Raw genomic sequence first — 22583 nt, 5'->3', positions numbered from 1 at the left:
ACACATTCAAAGAACTTTCAGTCTCACAACACATTTCATTAACCGGCTTTTCTTCTTAATTCTTTAGTTTGCGTGTTTGCCTCGGTGTTTGCTAATAAAAGAAGCGTGTCGGCTGCTTCCAAACGCACAGCTTTTTCTAACAGTTGTTGTCGACGGACGTAGCGGTCTTCACGTTTTGCCTTAGTTTCATGATTAACTGCCGATTGATGCCGTATTTGAGGTAAATTTCTGCTAGGACAGGCAGTCTTCTTTAAACATTTACGTTTATGTGCAACGTCTAAAAAAAGTAAAATTCATAAAGAAGCACATCATAAAATTACTGCGCTTACCTGGTAAAATATAATCCTCTTTTGTAAAGTGAGCACTACAAACTTTCATTGTATTTGTTATGGGTTTGTCTATTCGTAAAAGAATTTTCCATTTTTTCCTACTCAGAGCATTTTTGGGGAATCCGTGCATTGAGACACTACACGCATAATCATTTCTACACTGAGGAACTGAGCAATAATTGATTACTTTTTGTTATTTTTGTGTATTCACGTTTATTACATACGTGAACGTCCATTTTTATCCTCAAACAGATAGTTCTAAAGTTGACCGCTAAGCGGAGACTTTAGTGTGCGCTTGCGAATTACAAATAGCCCAGGCACTTTAGACAAAAAAATGCCCTAAATTAGACAAAATTAGTAACTAACTGATTTTTGGTGGGGTGTTAGTGTATGATAAGGTAAGTATTTTCTGAAAGTTCCCGTTACTTCCCCCACTTGCTTCACCCGGTACAGCGCCCTGTGACCGGAAAGTAATGAAATAGCTATTGTGCTCCATCTATGGCACCACCGATTTTGGTGGTCGTGGTCTTAAATTGTTCAAAATGACAGTGGTGGCGCTAAATAATAACCACTGAAATAATCCATAACAGTTTGAGGGGTTTTATTTGGAATTTTTAGCAATTTTTTAACCACAAATCCAATAAATAATTAAAGTGCTTTCAGAGCACCTAAAATGAAGAACTTTGTTACAATTTCGCATCTTTAACATCCTTATCATCCTGCAGAGGATGAGGTCGATGCATTGGTGCAATCTCCAATACAGCGGGTAAACTTGGAAGTACAAGCTCGGGCGCAGTTACAATGTCTATATCACACTGGCCTATACAAACATATGTGTAATTAAATGAAAAGCTCGTCAGGTGCTTGGTGCCGGGGTGACTTGCTCGTGAGATATCCGGAATCCCCATTCTGTGGGTGTTAGTGGTTTCCAAGCCAATGCTGTACCTGAAGATACACGCGGTGAGAATGGAGAAACGCCGTGTCAGCGGTCGGTTGGAGGACGAATGGCCAAGTCGAATTCTGATGAAAATTTCTGGTGAGCGACAGTGTATATCGAAACTGGTTTTTCTGCAGATGCGTTCAACAATTTCCAAATTGTTTCCTTTTCCGAATCAAGACGAGGTCTTGTCGAATCCCGATGTCTCTTTTGTGCGGGCAATTTTATTTTAATGTATGGTAAAAACCTTTATTTTTTTAACGAAAAACATTTTCGAAGAACACTCCGCTTAAGTGATCATAAGCACGAATAATACCGCATCCATCGCAACTGCGGCAACTTGGTCTAAAGTGGTCGCCTCGATAACGAACGTCACAATCAAGGTGTCGGCGGCGATGCTTTACCTGCAAGTCCACACAGCGAGATCTTCTGCTTTCCTCACAGGCGGTCGTGCTCGTTGATGAGTCATATCCGTCAAATACTACCACTGTGGACTGACCATAGTGTGTCAGTACGTATTGGACATACGAATGGCAAATATCCCGGTTAGCTAAGTCGCGGCCAAACTCCTTTCCTGAGAAGGAATCCTACGTCGACAACGTATTGCACTTTGTAGGTCGGTGGACTATCAGTGTAAGCAGCATACTTATTTATAGTTTCCTCTAACACTGACTTTGTTGTTTTCCTCATGTAACGCCCATCAAATAACGATGGTGCGGCTTCGGAGCGAGCTCATACGAGATATTCCTTATGGTCCTCTGGACATTTCGACATGCAAGTGATTCTCATAAAAAGCTGATAAGGGTCTACTCGTGTCTCCTTGCCTCTGATTTTTAATGTGCCGTTTACGACGCGATGTTCAGTGGTTTACCTCAATTTGATCACCCGCTCGTTAGTAAGGGAGGTATTTCAGTGGGGTAAAAAATGACCCCCCACGGAAATACACGTTTTAAAGCAGCAGGATCCAGGAATCAAACACCAAACAAAATCTCAATGATGTCGCTCTGTCGGCCCGTCTATAGAGGTACTGTCATTTCAGGCTAAACGGCTGAACCGATTGGACTCAAATTTGGTACACATATCGGGGACATAAATGGGTAGAATTGCGCATGCTCGGGTGTGCGGGTGGTATCTGTGCTAGACACTGCAATTTTTGTATGTTTCATTGTAACGTCACAAAAATTACCAAACATTTTTTAGAAAACAGTTTAAAATGCCATGAATTGTTGTAGTGGTTATTCTTTAGCATAACCACTACTATTCTGAACAATTTAGGTCCACAACCACCAAAACTTTGCCGGAGATGGAGCGCAATTGCGATATTATGTTATTCACGTCACCTAAGTCTTTTTATCGCTCTACCGGGTGAAGTAAGCGGAGGAAGTGAGGGGAACTTTCAGAAAATACTTAACGTATCGCACACTAACAACTCACCAAAAATCAGCTAGTTACTAATTTTGTCTATTTTTTAACCTAAAGTGCCTGGGCTAAAACCACTTAATCAGCTAGGCAACGACGACGTAGGTTAAAAGCTGCAGATAGAGCACTCATCGTATCTCCGGAGATCCGAGTTTCACTCGATAATACACAAGAAGTACAAGATTTAGGTTGCTCACCACCCGCCGTTAACTGTACATCTTCTACTGCTGGTTCACCTCCACCTGTACTGGAACATGTACCATTTGTACAGGATTTTGTCGATTTTAGTAACGTACTGGAAGACGAAGTAGAAGAAATAATTTCAGAGTGTGATTCAGATGAATCTGATTATGAATCGGAAGCATTTGATGTGCACAAATGTATGAAAGATTTACGAGAATGGGCAATTAATGGTGCCATTCCAATTACACGTGTTAATGAGTTACTCAAACTGTTAAAGCAACATAAGTGTTTTTCATCGTTACCATCTGATGGACGAACATTGTTACAAACACCTCGTAGTACTGAAATTAAGACAGTAGGATCAGGGCAATATTGTCATTTAGGAATTAAGACATCAATTGTTCATCAGCTTGATTTATATCCTATGATAAGCGTGACAAAGAATTTAAAATTACAATGCAATATTGATGGCCTTCCCATTTCAAAAAGTTCCAACAGTAATATTTGGCCTATTCTTATGGCATTCTCAGAATTTCCCCAAATTTCACCAATGACTGTAGGAATATATTATGGGGACAGTAAACCAGGATCTTGTGCAGTCTATTTATCAGACTATGTTACAGAAATGACAGAGCTTTGATAAAAAACGGTCGAAAAATAACTACGTTTATTGTTGTAATTAACTGAACATGAAATACACATTCGTGAAAAGAACAATGCCAGTACATTAGAATGACATCTTGACATACTATTTTCAACAACTACGTTAGATGGCGTTACTGTGCTATTTTTGATATTTTCCAACACCCCCACTTATCAAAAATGAAAAGCCTAAACCCAATAAAAACTTAGAATGCTTAACATTTTTTAAGCCTTTAGTAAGCACATCAGCCAACATTTCATCAGTACTTATAGTATTTTACATTATTAGCCAGGTAAGTGAGTTTTTACTGGCGATAGGAGAAGTTGACTGGCGAGCCGTTAGGCGAGCCTGTCATCTCCTAGAGCCAGTAAAAACTATTACCTGGCGTATAATGTACAATATTTTATTTGTTACTCATTTGTAAACAATAGCACAGATCTACACATACACAGATTGTTAACCTTATGCATTTTTTGGGAAACAAATTTAGGTATTCTTAAAAGCGCCCTCTATTGCGGAGCAGTATAAACATGTACCGTTTAAAACTGTAATATGACGCTTATGGATTTATGCATTAGATGTCGCTGCAAAAAAATTGAAGCGGTAAAGTGTGCATAATTCGAATTCGTTACTCGTTATTTTTAGCATTTGATATTTGTAATCGGTGAATTTATTTTGTGATTTGTTTCGGACTAGTTGTTTCAGTTTGTTATTGTTTAATTAATTTTGTTTCAACGACATCTAACGCATAAATCCATAAGCGTGTAACGAGTGGTTTGATTTCGCGCCAAATTTCATTAAAAATTTCGAATTTCTGGTCATGATAGTGCAGGTCACCCTGTATATTTCATTATTTGTTCCGGTTAGAAGTTTTGGGTTTGGGCATTTCGGTTCGCTCAAGACTATGGTCCGATAGATTTAATATCGCTCAGATTTAATTTCGTCGTGGGAAGAGTGCAAAGCTGATTGACGTCATCATGAGTAATGCGAGTTTTTTGTCGTTTGTTTATCAACTTTGGCGCCGTCTAGACCGAGAATAGCAGCGGATGTAGCACCGAGCTATCAGAGATAAGGAGCTTTCACGTCATCAGCAGAAAACCGTGAGATCAGTTTGGTCAGCAGTTCTTTGAGGTTAATGACGAAGTTAGAGTGGGTTAAGTCTTATTTATCTGAACCAATGGGAGAATTTCTAGCGGGAGCCATTTTTGTTTTATGGTAATTTGGGTGTGGTTTTTTCATTTCAATTCTGAAGAAGGGGATCGTTTTTGGAAGACTCCCGGTTAGTACTTCAAGCGGTCAACACGTACCTTGAGCGAAAGTTTTGGTACACTTGGCGGTTTGAGCCACCGGCTTATTTCGGTTGCTCCCAGTTGCGTGCTTTTTGCACCCGTTTCGAAGTGTTATTTTCTTTTCGTGTTGATTTATTGGCGAAGAAGACCCAAGTTTCAATCAGGTGATATTTTGGCGAACCCTTGAGCTTCACCCCAGTTTACTTTGGATGCAGTGAATCGCGTTAGGATACATTGTGATTTCTCGAGGATATATAATTCAAAGTGCTGCCCTAGTCCTCAAGGCGCAGAATTTCGGGATCCGCCCCAGGTGGAATTTCCTACTAGTGCCGTAAGGTCATTTGTCGAAGGAGCGCTGCGTTTCGGAGAGATATTTGCCCCAAGAAGAGCTGGTGAAATAATACTTTGAATCATCGCGGTTTACCGTCGGATAGTGATCATAAAAGTTTGTGTTCTGCCGTACCGCTAACTCAAAAAATCTGTATTCCGCAGGCGGTCAAAGCTAATAAACTAATAAAATAAAATTAAATACACTGTGCTGTGTAGAAACTTTGGCAACTAGCCGTCTCCCACTCGCCACGCGAAGGATTTCCGGGACTAAGTTTCAGTTCAAACGCTAAACTTTGCTTTCGTTCCGAGGAAGGATAGGCACCGTGGATTTTTGTTTCCGTGTGTTAAATTCAAGCCACCCCTAGGAAGTCACAGAGACCTAAGTGTCAGGTTTCATCACATCCACCCTGTACCAGAGGAAAGAGCAGTTCGCAAGATCGGCTGTACAAAGGTTGTAAAGGTTAGTCTAAATTAAATTTGTAATATTCTGTAAAATTCCACTTTTTGGTAATTAAGCTATAGTAAAAAAAATTTTTGAGTTGATTGATTATTAAAGTCCAATGAACGATTACCAAAGAGTAGGATAAATTTTTGTGTTTATTTAAATAAGTCCCAGCCCATGCTGGATTAAAAACCGATTACCTGTTGTTGCAATTTTCAAACTGTAGAGGATGGCCACCCCTTGAGTAAATTAGTTTCACCTGTTAGGATTTTTTAGTTAGTAGTTGTCATTGTTAAGCTAGTGTTTTTACAAGTAGAAGAGAAGAACTGCTAGATCCCTGTAAATTGTTTGTATCGCTAATCTCATTTCAATATATTATCTAATTGGTTTCAAAGTGCCTGTCTTTAACGAAGAACGAGGGGAAGGAAAGGGAGGAGTAGGAGTTGAGGCAGGAGACTGGTAGGCGGCAGTTTAAGGTTTGTTACACAGTTTCAAAAGAGTTAAAAGCCCACCGATTTGAGTTAACCGGAGCATTTATTTTTATCGATTGAGCAGCCTAAGAAGAAGACGGTTTGCTTTGCCGGGCGGAACCGATGGTAATTTTCAAGTCCAGAAGGAACCCCCGTAGCAAGCGTCATATTATAGTTTTAAACGTTACATGTTTATACTGCTCCGCCATAGAGGGCGCTTTTAAGTATACCTAAATTTGTTTCCCAAAAAATGCATAAGGTTAGCAATCTGTGTATGTGTAGATCTGTGACAATAGTAAACGTAAATAATTAGTTCTTAAATTGATCTTGAAGAAATGTCTAAAATATCATGTGATCCATGTAACAGAGACTTCGCATTAATTCTGGCCAATGAAATTACTAGATTACTAACTTGTAAAATTTTTACACGTCAGCTGTCAGTTTTACAAGTCAGTAGCGTTTAAAGATGACGTTTACCCGTTTGCGTTTTGTCTTGTTAATCAACGTTTACAACTGAGTAACAAATAAATAGTATTTTACATTATTAGCCAGGTAAGTGAGTTTTTACTGGCGATAGGAGAAGTTGACTAGCGAGCCGTTAGGCGAGCTTGTCATCTCCTAGAGCCAGTAAAAACTATTACCTGGCGTATAATGTACAATATTTTATTTGTTACTCATTTGTAAACAATAGTAAACGTAAATAATTAGTTCTTAAATTAATCTTGAAGAAATGTCTAAAATATCATGTTATCCATGTAACAGAGACTTCGCATTAATTCTGGCCAATGAAATTACTAGATTACTAACTTGTAAAATTTTTACAAGTCTGCTGTCAGTTTTACAAGTCAGTAGCGTTTAAACATGACGTTTACCCGTTTGCGTTTTGTCTTGTTAATCAACGTTTACAACTGAGTAACAAATAAAATATTTAACATCTACAATCTTTTTATCGACAGCTTCTCGAACAAAATGATGCCTGATGTCAATGTGCTTTGTCTTTTCATGGAATACTGGATTGCTACATAATTTTTGAGCTCCTTGATTATCGTTAAAGAGTGTAACAGTATCCAGTCCTCCATGAATTTCTGACAGTAAATTTCTGAGATAAATGGCCTCTTTTGTTGCATCTCCCAAGGCCATGTACTCAGCCTCCGTGCTAGAAAGAGCAACGGTTTTCTGCTTACTACTTTTCCAGGAGACCGCTCCCCCTGCAAACTTAAATACAAAGCCAGTGTAAGATTTTCGATCCAACTTATTTGAACCCCAGTCAGCATCAACAAACCCCATTAGCTTTAAATCATCCTTTTTGTAAGTCAAACAATGATCTTTTGTCCCCTTTAAATATCTTAATACCTTTTTTGCACATTTCCAGTGGTATTCACCATGATCATTATTGAACTGGCTCAAAAAACTTACACTGTATGCAATGTCAGGTCTTGTCAGTACTGCTAAAAACATTAAACTACCGATTAGCTTTTGGTACAATGGTACTTCTGAAAGTTGTTCAAGTAAAAAAATCAAAATTATCTATAGGTGTACTAACAACATTGCAATTTGACATCTTGAATTTTCTTAGTAACTGATCTATGTAAGCACTCTGATCTAAACTAATACTGTCCTCTTTTCTACTGATTCTCATCCCTAAACACAATTTTAACTGTCCCAAGTCTTTAATCTTAAAATTAGAGCTTAGCTGATTTTTCAAAAAATTTGTTTCAGACCTGTCATTGCTAAAAACTACAAAATCATCCACGTACAATGCTACTATAATCAAACTACTATTTTTCCTTTTAAGATATATACACGACTCATAATTAGACTTTTTGAAACCAAGACTAATTAATACTTCGTTTACTTTTTGGTACCATGCACGTGAAGACTGCTTCAATCCATATATCGCTGTTCCGGAAGAACAATGACACAACTGAAAAACCACAACTTCGCTTATTTGTGCTAAATTAAGATTTCATTTATTTTATTACCGAAATAATAAATGAACAATACCATTTAGTTCAGACACACTGGGCAAATTATTGGCACTTAATATATATTTTTAAATGGTAATAAATATAAATACTCATTTTTAAAACCAATGGAGATATTTGATATTAAGTCGATGTTCTTCTGAAATCAGGAAATAAGTTTAAGTATTTAAGTCAATATAGATTTATGTGCAACAGTCTTTAAATTTAATACATAGTATATTGATACATCAATAATTTGTGTTTTAGAAGAGAGAATTATAAAAATGTTGATAAAACTGGGGGATCTGATTTTTATTCATTAGAAACATAAAATGTTCGATTTTCAATTCCGAAAGTGGAATTTTGTTGGTGTAGATGCGTGTTAAATTGACTTCTTTCATTACTCTTCCATTAGAAGAACGAGTTGCTTTCTGGTGTTTGAATGCAACGGAGTGCCACTCTGACTGTTTAAAGGAAGTCTTGTAAAGAAATACTTCACTTCCTTTTTCAAATTTCATTACCTTTACATCGTTTATTTTAATATCCTGTCTATCAGTATTTTTGGAAATATTAATCCCCATTTCTTCAAATAAGGCTTTTAGATCAAAAAAATCTCCAAAACTCAGCTCCTTAACTTGTAAAGGATTTCCTTTCTTTTTTGTGTTCCTGATAATTGAGACGTATTGATCTGGCACATAAATAGGGCCCGACTTCTTTGCCTTTTTTACAGACCTCTCGATGATACTGTGCACTGCATCCCCCTCATTTTGTGTATGACCTCTAACTAAATATTTATGGGTTATTGAATTAATGTTGAACTTTTCAACTGCATACAAGTACATTCCAATGAAGAATCTGTAACAAAATGAAAACATTATAGGTAGGTAATATTCTTTCATACTTTAATAGTTGTTGTGTTGGTACATACTTGTTTTTTTGCTGACCACCACAGTTGTCTGAATAAAACACGACATCAGCTCCAGGTTTGGTTTTGGACAATTCCTCTAGATAGAGTAAAACGCAAGTCCCTATTTCTGCAGCACCTCTATGCCCGAGCCCTTCATGCCAGAAGAAGCAGAAAGTTTTGTCATTCCCAATTTCAGTTACCTAAGAAAAGAGGATAGGTAGGTACCAACTTTTCTGAAAATTATTATTCGTATCCTTACCGTAAAGTTGAAACAGTTAAGTCTGGATTTATAAAAAAAAATTGAAGTTTGCGCCATTGGTACAGGTAGTACCGCCTGCAAGTCATAAACTGCTAAAACAATGTCTTGGTTTTTGGCTTTGCTTTTATCCTGGTCCTTCTCATTACGACTAAGTTTTTTTTCTTCTTGATGTTCTTCGTATGCCTTTTGTACTTCAGTATTGTTTGGATTATTTTTATAGGATTCACATAGGTCACATTGATCTTTCTTAGGTGCGAAGAATCCAATGTTAAATTCTGTATTGAATATCCGGGCATATGTATCGTAAGTTGTGGTGGGTTTATTAGCTAAAGCCCTTTCTTCTGAATAATGCCTATGCATTTCGGCAATGGACAACCCACCATCTATAAATTCTCTTGACGTATCGCTTCTAACATAATGGCTTTCAATTCGCGGTATTGAGTTTATGTGGTCTCGGATGGAATTCAAGATTTCTGAATCAATTCTTCTGTGTTTACTGTGTTTCCCTCTTTGATCTGCAGGTGCAATTCCACAACCAGTTGCCTTTGACGCAATGACAGTTCGAATAGTTCTTTCAGCTATTCCTAATGTTATCAAGAATGTTTTGCAAACACGGACTTTCTGTCCGTTATTCAGCAAATAGAAGGCGCAGTTAGGTTTGCGGGCTTCTGTGGATGATATGCGACGGTACTTCACTGTTAACTGTTCAATGCAAGAACTCAAAAAATCGCGCTGTCGTTGCAGAGAAGCCAACTCCCAGTATTCTGTGAACAATTGAATTCTGAATGCCTCACCAATTTTTTTCGTACAGGATAGTATGCATTTTTCTGAGCATGGTGGTCTCATTTTTTTCGCTTCAACCATTTTTCCGGCGCTTGATGTATACTTTTTCCCCGAATTTTTCAATGTCTTAGCTTTCACTTTAATCCAGTTTTCAACATTCCTTATTCTCTTTTTTCCTTTCTTAGCTGGAGAATCAGGTCCATTCTGAGCTGGTTCTAGATTCTCAGCTTCAGAATCAAAGGATTGTTCAGAGCAGCTTGACTCCCGACTACTTGATGGTGCATAATTATCACTAGAACCAGATGAAAAATCCCCATCTTCTGAAGTATTCGGACTAGAGGATGTTTTATGAACCCTTGTAAAATTCATCTTCATAGTACCTGTACTCTGAACAACGTACGTGCTTGAATTCTGAGTAATCATTTCATTATTGATGTTTTGCAATTCATCTTCAGGATCTGCAACGTCTGGATTCTGTGCACTGTTATTGAAATTCGCTTGATTTTCCATTGAACTTAATGCAAGTTCCATAATCCGATGACTTCGGTTACTCATTTTGAGTATTTATTACTAATTCAAGTAAGACATAAATGTAAGCATTCGCTTAGGTTCAGTGGCAACAATGGCAGAAAGAACAATTACGTCATAAAAGTAAACTCTTCACTAGGTTAATAATGACACAAAATACAGTTACGTCGTTCTTACGCTCAGCGTTTGTCACAATCACCAATAACGTTAGATGTAAAGTACACTTACGTCGTTATAGCACCGCAGCAATACCACAAGACGCCGAAACTTCCACATAAATAACTATTACACCGATATTCTTCTGGAATGGTTCAGCTATTTTGATTACGTCAACATAAAGTCACTAAATATAGAAAGTACCGCAATCCATTGGGCTCGTGTGTTAGAGAGAGAACGCATGATTTTTGCCCAAAAATGGCGGAAGTTACCAGATTCTAGTAACTTTCATGTTAGGGATTGTTCCACCTGTTTGGAGATATCTGTATATATTTTTATAAAACATGACAGTACTATGAAGTTAGGTTATAAAAAAATTACAGCTATTCAGATTTTATTTGTCAATTTTTTTAAGTTGGCAGCAAATTTGCCCAAAAATGGCGGATGATTGCGGTACTTTCTATATCTAGTGACTTTACGTCAACAATGACACAACTGCCATCTAGCGGCTGGAATTGTTAACTACAGATGCGTCATTGTTCTCCCACACAAGATAATGCGTTTTTGAAACAAATTCCACAATAAAATCGTTTTCCTCAATTTAGCAGTTATGTCATTGTTCTCCCGGAACAGCGATATAGCCTTTTTTAACCTTCGAATAGTCGCGCCAAGTTTTAAACCGTGCTTAGTCGCGCCGGTCTCAGAGACCGACCTAACGTAATTACTGCCAAATAAGTAGCGCAATGTAACATGCATATGGGGAACGGTTCAACAACACAATAAATAACGAAGAAAAAGAAAATGAAGAACATTTGGTGAATTTCTCCAAATATACATCTTTGAAAATTGTGTTTGTATTGCTGCAGTTTATTCATATGTAAACAATAAAAACCTTAAAATAATAAGTAGAGTAAAATATGACACTATAACCTAATTTTCTCGACACTCCTGACAAACGCCAATAATATGTTCTAAGCACATATATTTATTGCACCTATGGCATTGAAACCGAGTCTTCCGATTTTTTTTCGAAGTACAGTATGCACATCTTCCAGGTAGAACAGGCTGTGGAACTTCAGGTTCGATATTCATCCCAGTGATTTCCTGCAGTCTCAGCTTTAGAGTTCGAGGAATATTGATCATTGCAGATCGTACTTGCAAATGGGGCTTGACCAAATCGTTGCCCAATTGCCTTAAAAAACGCCTTCTCAAAATTTTCTTGTCAGGGTTGTTGGAAACATAGACCACCTGCGAATTGATGCCAGCTACGTTCAACAAATTGTAGAAAACCACCATGGGCCATCTGCGCGTGTTTCTAGAACAGTTGTAGCTTGCAGTAAGTTTATCTACAGTGTCTACACCTCCCTTCGTTCTGTTATAGTCTGTAATCATCACGGGTTTATTTACATAGGTTTCTGAATCTATTTCATCTCTATCATGCATACTAGAAAGCAAGAGTACATTTTTTTTCTTTTTGGGTATATAGGAGACAAGCGTGCACCCTTGCGAAAACCCAAACATGCTGGTATGTTGCGGCCGCTCAGCAGGTTGAGAAAATTCTAATGGTAATTCTCTTTTATTCTTGCGTATGGTTCCAATTACTGTAAGGTTGTGATCAAGTAACTTTTTTACAAGTGGTATAGAGGTAAACCAATTGTCCATTGTGATATTGCGACCAGATCCAAAAATGTGTTTGCAAAGCCGTAGAACGACATCAAAGGGACTATTTGAAACTTTGTATGCCCCGTCAGGTTGTGTTCCGACGTAAATTTCCATCTTGCTTGTGTAGAAGAGTTTGGCATCACACAATGCTAGAATTTTTAACCCGTATTTATTGGGCTTCGATGGAATGTACTGACGAAAACTGCATTTTCCTCGAAATCCGGCCAGCATCTCGTCCACGGTCACAAATTCGGAGTGGTGGAATCCGTTCTGACAGTTAGCAACAAAACGGTCAAAAACATTGCGTATAGGAGCCAATTTATCTGTTTCTCTTCTCATTGCTCGAGTCTCTTTACTGTCAAATCTTAGGCAACGAATTAGAAATCTAAACCTTTGCAAACTCATGGCGAGGCGAAAAATTTCTACACCAGACCCATCATTACTCCATAAATCTTCGGCATTGAGACGATTTGCGTGATACACACCAGCCATATAAATGACTCCAATGAATGCACGAATTTCAATTAGATTAGTCGGGGTTGCGTCTCTTTTTCGCATAAAATTATTACGAACAGATTCAATATATTCGTTGGTGCACTCGACAATAATGTCGAGTATCTCGTCGTTGAAAAAATACTCCCATATTTCCAGTGGTTCTCTCAAGTTTCGTGTTGTCAATGAGGAGCCTGGTAGACGTTTCACAATATTCATTTGACGTGTTTTGCGTGTTTTGGGATGTGAAACCACTTTTCTCCAACGCGTGACCTTATCCTTTCCATAAAACGATAATCGACTGTTGGGACTTTCTTCTCCCATTTCCTCGTCATCGGAAATATCCTGCTCGGTGTCGCTGTTCTCATTTTGCTGCTCTACACGATCCTCTTCTTCATCAGACTGATCCGTATCAGAGTGATCGTCGTATGCAATTCCTTGTCCTTCGTCGTTCAAAATTTCTAATTCTAAGAGTTCTTGCAGTCGAGCCTGTTCGCTTTCGTAAGACCACATGGCTAAGTAATAAACAATGATGTCACATTGAGAAAACATAAAAAAGGCGAAAGACTTTACCTGACAATAAAATAACCCGATTAGTCGCGCCGGTCTCTCACACCGTAGGGCACAATATTTTTGTCAAACGGTCACTTACAACACTCACATTAACACTGCTGCACCACGGCACATCATAGAAAAGATACATGGAATGGGAGGGACCTCCCACCATTATTTTCAGAATACCACTAAATAAAGTTTGTGGTCGGTCTCACAGACCGTGCGCGACTAACGGAAGGTTAAACGGCAAACTTTATTCTCATTACCTTCAGTAACAAAACCTTCTGGCTGACGCATAAAAACTGTCTCATGCAGGTCTCCATTCAAAAAAGCTGTCTTCACGTCTAGGTGTGTGGTTTCTAAATCTAGTTTTACAGAAAGGGCCAATAATAACCTCAAACTCGAATATCGGATTACAGGAGAGAAAGTCTCGTCAAAGTCTAAACCTTCACGCTGCGTATAACCCTTCGCAACTAGACGCGCACGATAACACATTTTATTTTCATGATCCACTTTCTTTTTAAAAACCCACTTGCACTCGACTAATGTGCCGCTACTGGGAGAATCAACCAAATCCCATGCCTCGTTGTCTTTGAAAGACGACATTTCATCTTCCATCGCTTGTTGCCATCTGTTCCCATCGGGTCTTGACAATGCCTCTGATACTGATGCTGGGATGTCATCTAGGCCTACCTCACTTCGACACTGAAATATTACATAGCCATCGAATTGTTTTGGTTTTTTCTGCCTCTCGGATCTTCTTATCGTTTCAGGTATCTCAACATTCGGTGGTAAGAACTCTACGTCATTAGGGTCATCTGCGAAATCAAAGTAGTCCTCTTGTTCGTCAAGCTGTAAACTATGGTTTTCTTCCCCCACTTGAGCTGAAATCTCCTCTGACAAATTTTTTGTACACGGCGTTTCTAAGAAATCAAATGTTTTTAGTATTTTAGGTTTCTCATTAATTATTACATCCCTGCTGGTAATGACGTTCTTTTTGACAGGATCATACAACCTGTACCCCTTGACATTTTTACCATAGCCCACTAAAAACATTTTTTCTGCCTTTTTGTCAAGTTTTTGCCTCTTTTCCTTGGGTACATGAACCATTACTTCGCTACCAAATATGCGAACATGACTTACATTCGATTTCTTACAATAAAAAACTTCATATGGAGTTCTGTTATCTAGTCCTGAAACAACAGATCGATTTCTGAGACACACAGCTGTATCCATGGCTTCAGCCCAAAAATGCTTAGGGAAACTAGCATCAAATAGTAAGCACCTTGCCTTTTCAACCCAGTGTTGCCAACCATACGATATAATTATCGTACTTACACGATAATTAGCCCTCAAGTACGATGTACGATCACGACTTTATCATCGTACGCTTCCATACGATAATATCACATATTGTAGAGTGTTTGTACGATTGCTTATTGATTACTATAGTAACAGATTGCGTTCGCACTTTGCAATTGCGTAGTGTAGTTGCATCAGTGATAGCACCCTGTATTTAACTGTCTGTTCTATAGTATACTGAAAGGAGAATTCATTCATGCTCTATTCTGTGGTCATGTGCTGCGTGTTCTTGTTGTTTGAGGTTACGTTAGCATTAAATCAACGCAGTGACTACTAGCACGTTAGAGTGCCTGTAATATATTTTTTACAGGCACGTTAGTGACGTCAAAATAGATACTGTCGTCATTGACGTACCTATTATTTGAAAATTGGCGCCACGTCATACGGATAACCTACAAGTAAAAATAAATAACAATAAATGTCTAACCTCTGTTTTGTTTATGTTAGGGCAGTTAGGGTGATCGTGTACTTTAAACATGGAATCTTGCGTTAAAGGTACGTTAAGTAAAGCAAGTGGGGAGTAGATATAGGTAGGTGTATATTATGTCAGGTGTATTAGGGAGTTATTACGCTAAAACGATAAGATTTAGTTCTTTATTATGACTAATTAATGATGCAATGATTTAACATTCTATCGTTCACTTTGTTTGTACATCCTCACCGCTGCGCAGAGTGCCGTCCTTGCGTCTGCGCTGTAACATGTACTTTCTTGGAAGTGTCTAAGTTTAGGGCTGAAGTGTTATGGATATAACAGTGTATATTCTTGTTCATTTAGGGCCAATTGCACCACTACATCTTAAAGGTTAAGTTTAACTTAAATATTTAAGTAGCGCTTTATGGTTTGCACAGTCATTATTATAAGTTATACTTATTTTCTTAAGTTGAACTTATAGGGAATTTAAGATAATTAAAGCGACCTCTACTGTCATTAGCTCAAACGTACCTAAGATATGTAAACAAACAAATGGTTATAGACCGTTTGTATGGTAGGGTGATTTAATTTCGTTTATTTTGCTTTGTTATCGTGTTTAATCTGCTTGTGTTAAAATTTTGAGAAATTTAAGTAATTAATTAACAAGTGTAGTGGGTATGGCGAATACATTTTGCTGTGTACCCGGGTGTAACTCTTTGAAGCGGCGAACCCCTGATATAAGTTTCCACAAATTTCCTAACGTCAACGACACAGTACGAATTCAGACAAAATTGGGCGTTTGGGAAATCGTAAATCGCAGATATATTTGGAAAACTAAACTTCGAATAGGAAAAAACATTAGTGAATTCATGAAAGTTTGTTCATTACATTTTACTGAAAATGATTTCTTTACAAGTAAGTAAATGAAAAAGTGTGAAACTGTTATGATTTTATTTTGTATTTTAGTTCGTCAAAGGAGGAATTTGAAAAAAAATGTTATTCCTACGATGTGTTTACCTAACCCTGTTCATGGTTCAGTACAGGAATTAGCACCATCGAATCGTGGAGTAAGATTATCAATACGAAACCAAATGAAAGAATTAAGGGATATACCGGCAACCGATCCTGTAACTGAAGACAATTGTCATGAAAATATCGACACAGTGCCCACCACTGAGGAACTACAAGCGGCTGATGCATTATTAACATTAATACAAACTGAAAGTCAAAACAGTGAACCAAAAACTTTCAGAGACTTTCAAATTCAAGTCAATACACCATCAAAGTTGACATTGTCCCACTTTATTCAAACTGAAAAAGCTTTAACAAGTTTAACCGGACTGAATAGTTTTATTTTGTTGGATGAAATTTGTGCGTCTATTGCAATCATATATAAAGATGTTCGAATACATAAACTATGTGTCAAGGATCGAGTGTCATTAACATTTACTAAACTAAAATGTGATTTGAGTTATACTATCCTAGGAGTTTTATATGGAATAAGTAGTGTCCTGTGCAGAATTTATTTTATAGAAATGATAAAGTTACTTTCCACCATTTTAAAATCAGTGATCGTATTTCCGTCAAAAATAGAAAATTCACAAAACATGCCAATCTGTTTTGAAAAGTTCCAAGACACTCAAATCGTCTTAGACTGTACTGAGATATTTATTCAGACGCCAAAATGTTTATGTTGCCGAATACGGTTCTATTCACACTATAAAGGTGCACTTACAGTAAAATTTATGACAGGAGTTTCTCCAGCAGGTTTAGTAACTTTTGTTAGTAAAGCATATGGAGGGAGAGCATCGGATAAAATTATTTTTCAAGGAAGTGAATTAATCAAAAAATTAGAAAAAGGTTCTGCAGTTATGGTTGACAAGGGATTTTTAATTGAAGACATTTGCAAAATGTATGAGATTAAGCTGTATCGTCCACCATTTCTTCGAGGTAAAGCACAATTTGACGAAGGAGAAGCAATGTTCACTAAAGAAATAGCATCTGCCAGAGTGCACATTGAACGCACTAATCAACGCCTCAAAATTTTTAAAATTCTAGGAGGGAAACTTCAGTGGAATCTTGTACACTACATTGATGACATTATAATAATTATTTGTGCAATTACTAATTTGTCAGCACCAATTTTAGCAGAGGATAAATTTTTAAAATAATATTTTTATAACAATTTATGTATTACACATTACATGTAACATTTTTTTAAAATACTTTCCTTTAACATTAAACAATAAAGTTTTTGAAAAATCGTAATTATATGGTACATCTAGAATTAACATGCTTTTATCAAAAGAACAATAAATAATAAATTTGCAATTAAATACATTTAGCATCGCCATCCCAAGTTGCACTTGTGCAAAATATTTGTGTTTTTTTTTTAATTCATAAATATTGTCTTCAAGTTGCAAGTATTTTAATTTAGGTACCACACTTCCTATGGTCTCTGTAGCACCTAAAACAAGTCATTTAATTATTTTAGATTAATAATAAATTGCAACATACCTGCAAATGGGCATTTAATTTCGATTAATTCTTTTGGATTACCGTCTTGGTCAACAATTATTCCATCAGGTGAATAACCAAGCCAGGAATTAAAGTGAGAAACAACCAATCCACATTCTACAACTTTCAAGCCCGTAGCATCCATAAAAATCTGTCGGGCAACTGGTTTTTGCTCAATGCCATGCTTAGTAAATTTATTCATGAAACTTATTGGATTAAAATAACGATTTGCTTTTTTTTGCCAATCATCTGATTTATACGTATATAGTTCATAAATTCGTGAACCTGTAACCCTAAATTTTCTTTCAATATTCCAAAATTCTTTTGACTGTTTAGTTTTAAGCAATATTTCGTCAATATCTTTCAATAAGTGTTTATCGAACAATTCTTTACAACAAGAACCTATGAAATTTACATGAAAATGATACAATTCCATCATTAAAATTGATTGCGTTGCGTGATTTAAAATGACTACATCATGCTCATCATATGGAGTAAACACTTCTTCATTCTCAAAGGTGGAAAGGTTTGTGCAACGTCGTCCTGCCCTACAAAGTTCATTAACATAATATACATTGTAACATTAAATTGCTCACTTGTGTAATGCCAATGCTGAATTTGGCAATTTAGACACCAAATTATCGTGTATGCCCATTAAAATTGCCTCGTCCAATTTCATACCATCACTTTGCTTTATGCACGGCATTTCTTTAACAGGAATTGCTCTATATTTATCTTGTGTTTTGCCTTTCTGAGCAGACCATGTGCATTTAATATCAGTTTGCGAAACTGCTTCAAGTTTATCGAGGGAAGTCCTACAACAAGGATATCAAAATATCATCTGTTTAACCTGCATAGATTAAATAAAACCTTGAACATTGTAGCAAAACTGCTGAAATATGCTTGCATCGACCACTTTGCCCAGCTTTACAAGAACATGCAAACTTTTCTACAACCCACTTTTCGTCATCATGCACTAAAGTCCCTTCGATTTTATGTGGTGCACTTTGTAAGGCACTCGTTTGTAAACAAAGTGCATACAACGTTAGACGATTTTCCTCCTTGTTTGTTACTCCACACAGTATGATGTGTCCTGCATTAAGAACATGTTCCCCTTCATACACCACTCTAGAATTATCTGTCCCTTTTATATACAGTAGATAGTCACATATCGAGAATCTGTTCTCCATAACCTAGAAAGTTAATATTTTACGTCAGGTTAGATTATTGAACTTATGCATTACTTACGCGGAACGGCAGAAGTTGCGCTTGTATCAATTTACTTCAAATAAGCTATTTCGTGATCCACTCGTATATAATTACTTCAAAAAATTCAAAACATACACACTTTATATATACAAAACAGCAAAGATTAGCAAAGTTTACATATCTTGCAGAGCTTTACAATTTGTCCACCGCGGCGCTGCGATCTTATTTTTAATTCCCTATACTGCCGTCCTAAGCCAAAAAGACGCATCTAAATATTTCAACTTTTTGAGTTATTGCGATTTATCTGATTTTTGTTACAGCACTCTCATTTTGTATTTTTTGTGATTTTTTCAACAGTTGTTTGTAGTGATGTGTATGAATTATGAACAAATTTGACAAACTTTTTTTTTAGACAGTAATATTTTAATTAAAAAATGAGATGCGCCTGTTAGGCTTAGGATTTTCCTACAAATCTGAGATACGTCTAGAAGAGTAATGCAAGTTTATTACATACTTTTTACACAAAGATTTAAATTGAGAGTAAATGAACTTTAACATATTAGATGAAAGCAAATAATGACACAAATGTTAGTTAGAGTCCTCGTCTTGTGAAACTGGAAGCTCATTCCAAAACTGAAGCCTGTTCTTCATTATTGCACCTAGATTTTTTATTATTGCTGCTTTTTTTTTGGATGGAATTCCTAGAACTTTTTGTTGTTTTTTTGGAGGAGGCAGTTTTTTATTCTTCGTAATTTTGGCACTGAGAAAATCAAGTTCAATTATCGGAGCGTCAAAGTCATTTTGGTATGTCATAATAAGGGAACCTCTATGGACTGATACTTGGACTATTTCATTTAGATAGGGCCGGGGGTTAATTCGACTAAGTTTATATTGCGAAGTGTAATCCTCCCAAATAAAAAAATGCTGTAATTCCATTGGTAGAACTTCAGTTTGCCGTGAGGCTTGTTTTACGGCTTGAACAAAATCTCCAAAATCGTATAGTTTGTTGCCCATCTTTTTCATCGACAGCTCGACTTTGTGGTGAAAAGAATCTGCGGCCATAAATGTATGGCCGGGCTCGAAATATTTTATAACAATTTCATTAGCATTAATTTCATCCGAATTAACAATGTAGAGCAAAAATGAGAAGAATGACCAGTTCTTATTTTGCGCAGAGCAATTATCAAGCCACAATGTTATTTTGACAGCGTCTCTTTTCATAAGGACAAATTGGTAAAATGCGCTTATTATTTCATCTTTACTGCGTTTAAATAAAGCGTCGTGCCAAACAGCGGCAAACGTTTTGCTATTCTTTTTTTTGCCAATTGGTACAAAGCTCTCATTGTAAACTGTAATTCTGCTTGTGAAAATTGCTGTTTTAAACGTTTCCAGTCTTGGTAGCATAATAACTTTTTCCAGGTCGGCGCAGTACATAACCTTACCGGCTTCTTCTGGTTGTTTACCATCATCTCTGTAGTGTTCACGCGACTTTGTTGCTCTGTCTATATGTTTTTTCCAAGTTCTACAAACATCACAAGTTTCTTCTAGATTGTCTTTTGTGTGACTTTTATCATGTAGAGAAAACCCTTCACAACTTTCACATTCTTCGTGTCCTAGATTTGCTAGCGATATGTTCATTTTCTTAGCTACTACACGGTACTTTTCATAGGAAATTTTTAGGTCTGGATGTTTGGTTAGGAAATCCTGATGTAATGCAGCAAAAGTAAGGTCACTAGGAAGATAAAGACGTTGGGGTGCATGTTCTCTCCGGTAGTGTGAGATAGTGGGGTTGTAAGATACAATATGATTACGGATCACTTCATCGTCTATTTTATTGTGCGGTTGCTTCCTGCATCTCAAGTCAGGCACAGGCACTACAGAATTGTTAGCATTACGTAAAGCTGTGCGGATAACTTTGTCACTTTGTTTATTAAAACCTAGAGTTGCGAGAAAAAAAGTTTTGCATACATTTTGAGATGTTCCATTTTCATTTTTCAGTGCATAGTTATAAGTGATATTTCTTTGATAACCAAGATCACTTTGTAAGGTTGTTCTCTGTTTCACTGGTCTTGATGAAATATGATGTAAAATAAAAGATTTTCGGTCTTTATCGTTTGACATTTTCCAAAATTCGCTATTCAGAAATTGTTTTCTCTCTTCTGATATCTTTGACACGCATTTTTTTAAACAATCTTTCCCACAACTATCTTTAACGCAGTGCTTTTTTGCAAGTGATTCATGCTTAGCTTTTTTTCTTGAACTCACTGACAACTCGAACTTTTTTCTTTTTCGAACTGTTCCCTTTTTAGTGTATTGGACCACAGATGCGTTATTACTTACTCCAGCGCCGTCGATATCTACGAAATCGTCAGGATCCGCTACAACAACCTCGCCTTGAACTGGTGGCTCGACTGCTTCCGTAATTGATTCAAATAATTCAGTGACTGTCTCTAACTCAGAATTTCTTACTTCTGTCATAAAAGAGCGTGTTGATTCAAATAATTCAGTGACTGTCTCTAACTCAGAATTTCTTACTTCTGTCATAAAAGAGCGTGAGTCCTCTACTTCGGGAGTATCAAAGTGAACTGGCACAATAGAGCTAGAAATATCGAGAAGGACTGGACTTCTCGAGGGTATGCGTGTGACAGGTGAGATTTCCGTCAGAGAATTCCCTGAGTTAATGTCGTTAATAACTCCATGACCAGCGCTACTTTTCACAACTAAATTAGAAGAACAATTTTTATTTTCTTCCTTGCACTCACTTGTCGTGTCGCTATCACTATCATTATTTTGCGAACTAGTGTCAGTGGGATAATAATCTAAATCTTCCGACGTCTCACGGTTTTTAATTTTTACCGCGGGTTGGAACGTTTGTTTAGTTTTCTTGTTCAGCGCCAACATGACCAGCTTGTTTCCGCGAGACCCTTGTGTTCTGTCCATTGAATCTGAAAAAGCAGTGTAAACAAAAAATACTAAAATAATGGGCATTTCATCGTAACGTATTATTAATTTATCAACGATAAAGGGATTTTTTAACCATTGAGTGGAATGTCAATTTAACGTCTGCTATAAAATAGGGTATATTATGCTCGCTGAAAATCCGATATACCTACTTGAATAAAGAAAATCATATATAATTACTTACCTGCTGACAGTGTGTAGCCAATCTGTCTCTTGTTACAACTATTATATAGGCACTAAATAGGTACCTATTTACCTACTCTAATCGTTTATCACCCCGATCAAAGACAATTTTATATCGTATGCGCAAACAGTTGACTTTACTAATACAAGCACTACTAAATTACTTAAAACTGTCATAAAGGTTAAACCGCCGACCACGCCCTTGTTCGTATGTTTTACCGCCTATCTGGTTACACAAATGAATTACTAACTACGATGTAGAATCATAAATTAACTAATTTGGACGCATCTAAGCACGCACTGTACAAGACCCGCACTCTGCATTACCAAAAATCCTAAGCGAAAAAGGCGCATCTATGAGAACCGTCTATATTGCTTAGGAAATTGAGATACGTCCAAACTGATTAGGTTTTTTTATTTTTTTTTAGATGCGTCTAAGTTTATTAGCAATTTTTAAGCACTATGGAGTTGAAATGCGTCTTTTTTGCTAAGGGAATAAGTTAAACATCGTATCTGGAGTCCTTAAAACCATTAATATAAAAATCGGAAAAATATTGAGATGCGTCTTTTTAGCTTAGGACGGCAGTATAG

The 22583-nt window shown here is 36.9% G+C and overlaps 5 protein-coding genes across 5 annotated transcripts; 1 reads left to right on the top strand and 4 right to left on the bottom strand.

Moving 5' to 3' along the window:
- Positions 1–1015: 1015 nt before the first annotated feature.
- Positions 1016–9735, bottom strand: LOC116162721. The gene is made up of 3 exons (XM_031476414.1): positions 9173–9735; positions 8908–9113; positions 1016–1274 (listed from the first exon to the last, which is right to left on the bottom strand). The coding sequence occupies exons 1-3, from the start codon at positions 9530–9532 to the stop codon at positions 1016–1018; spliced, it is 825 nt and encodes a 274-aa protein (XP_031332274.1). The 5' UTR covers positions 9533–9735.
- A 1834-nt stretch (positions 9736–11569) lies between these two features.
- LOC116162714 (piggyBac transposable element-derived protein 4-like) lies at positions 11570–13306 on the bottom strand. The gene has a single exon (XM_031476403.1). It carries the CDS (start codon positions 13304–13306, stop codon positions 11570–11572), a length of 1737 nt encoding a protein of 578 aa, XP_031332263.1.
- A 2291-nt stretch (positions 13307–15597) lies between these two features.
- LOC116158694 lies at positions 15598–17321 on the top strand. Its single transcript, XM_031471521.1, has 2 exons — positions 15598–16037; positions 16089–17321. The coding sequence occupies exons 1-2, from the start codon at positions 15800–15802 to the stop codon at positions 17291–17293; spliced, it is 1443 nt and encodes a 480-aa protein (XP_031327381.1). The 5' UTR covers positions 15598–15799; the 3' UTR covers positions 17294–17321.
- On the bottom strand, positions 17308–19080 carry LOC116158695. Its single transcript, XM_031471522.1, has 5 exons — positions 18888–19080; positions 18510–18832; positions 18236–18454; positions 17640–18187; positions 17308–17589 (listed from the first exon to the last, which is right to left on the bottom strand). The coding sequence occupies exons 2-5, from the start codon at positions 18827–18829 to the stop codon at positions 17309–17311; spliced, it is 1368 nt and encodes a 455-aa protein (XP_031327382.1). The 5' UTR covers positions 18830–18832; positions 18888–19080; the 3' UTR covers position 17308.
- A 14-nt stretch (positions 19081–19094) lies between these two features.
- Positions 19095–22380, bottom strand: LOC116158693. Its single transcript, XM_031471520.1, has 2 exons — positions 21994–22380; positions 19095–21793 (listed from the first exon to the last, which is right to left on the bottom strand). Exon 2 carries the CDS (start codon positions 21786–21788, stop codon positions 19437–19439), a length of 2352 nt encoding a protein of 783 aa, XP_031327380.1. The 5' UTR covers positions 21789–21793; positions 21994–22380; the 3' UTR covers positions 19095–19436.
- Positions 22381–22583: the final 203 nt, after the last annotated feature.

Source organism: Photinus pyralis, unplaced genomic scaffold (assembly GCF_008802855.1).
Source record: "Photinus pyralis isolate 1611_PpyrPB1 unplaced genomic scaffold, Ppyr1.3 Ppyr1.4_LG1, whole genome shotgun sequence".
In the NCBI taxonomy this organism is placed as follows: Eukaryota; Metazoa; Arthropoda; class Insecta; order Coleoptera; family Lampyridae; genus Photinus; species Photinus pyralis.
Note: the sequence above shows the minus strand (reverse complement) of the source record. Positions and strands in the feature narration are given on the sequence as shown.

What these genes read in the sequence shown, in the direction of transcription:
- LOC116162714 (XM_031476403.1), bottom strand. Translation starts at nt 13,306, where the DNA reads ATGTGGTCTTACGAAAGCGAACAGGCTCGACTGCAAGAACTCTTAGAA.
- LOC116158693 (XM_031471520.1), bottom strand. Translation starts at nt 21,788, where the DNA reads ATGGACAGAACACAAGGGTCTCGCGGAAACAAGCTGGTCATGTTGGCG.
- LOC116158694 (XM_031471521.1), top strand. Translation starts at nt 15,800, where the DNA reads ATGGCGAATACATTTTGCTGTGTACCCGGGTGTAACTCTTTGAAGCGG. An exon ending in TGAAAATGATTTCTTTACAA is followed by an intron (nt 16,038 to 16,088) that starts GTAAGTAAATGA and finishes TTTGTATTTTAG; the next exon opens with TTCGTCAAAGGAGGAATTTG.
- LOC116162721 (XM_031476414.1), bottom strand. Translation starts at nt 9,532, where the DNA reads ATGCATAGGCATTATTCAGAAGAAAGGGCTTTAGCTAATAAACCCACC. An exon ending in TTAACTGTTTCAACTTTACG is followed by an intron (nt 9,114 to 9,172) that starts GTAAGGATACGA and finishes CTCTTTTCTTAG; the next exon opens with GTAACTGAAATTGGGAATGA. An exon ending in CCAACACAACAACTATTAAA is followed by an intron (nt 1,275 to 8,907) that starts GTATGAAAGAAT and finishes GTGTATCTTCAG; the next exon opens with GTACAGCATTGGCTTGGAAA.
- LOC116158695 (XM_031471522.1), bottom strand. Translation starts at nt 18,829, where the DNA reads ATGGAGAACAGATTCTCGATATGTGACTATCTACTGTATATAAAAGGG. An exon ending in GTTTTGCTACAATGTTCAAG is followed by an intron (nt 18,455 to 18,509) that starts GTTTTATTTAAT and finishes TCCTTGTTGTAG; the next exon opens with GACTTCCCTCGATAAACTTG. An exon ending in AATTAAATGCCCATTTGCAG is followed by an intron (nt 17,590 to 17,639) that starts GTATGTTGCAAT and finishes GACTTGTTTTAG; the next exon opens with GTGCTACAGAGACCATAGGA.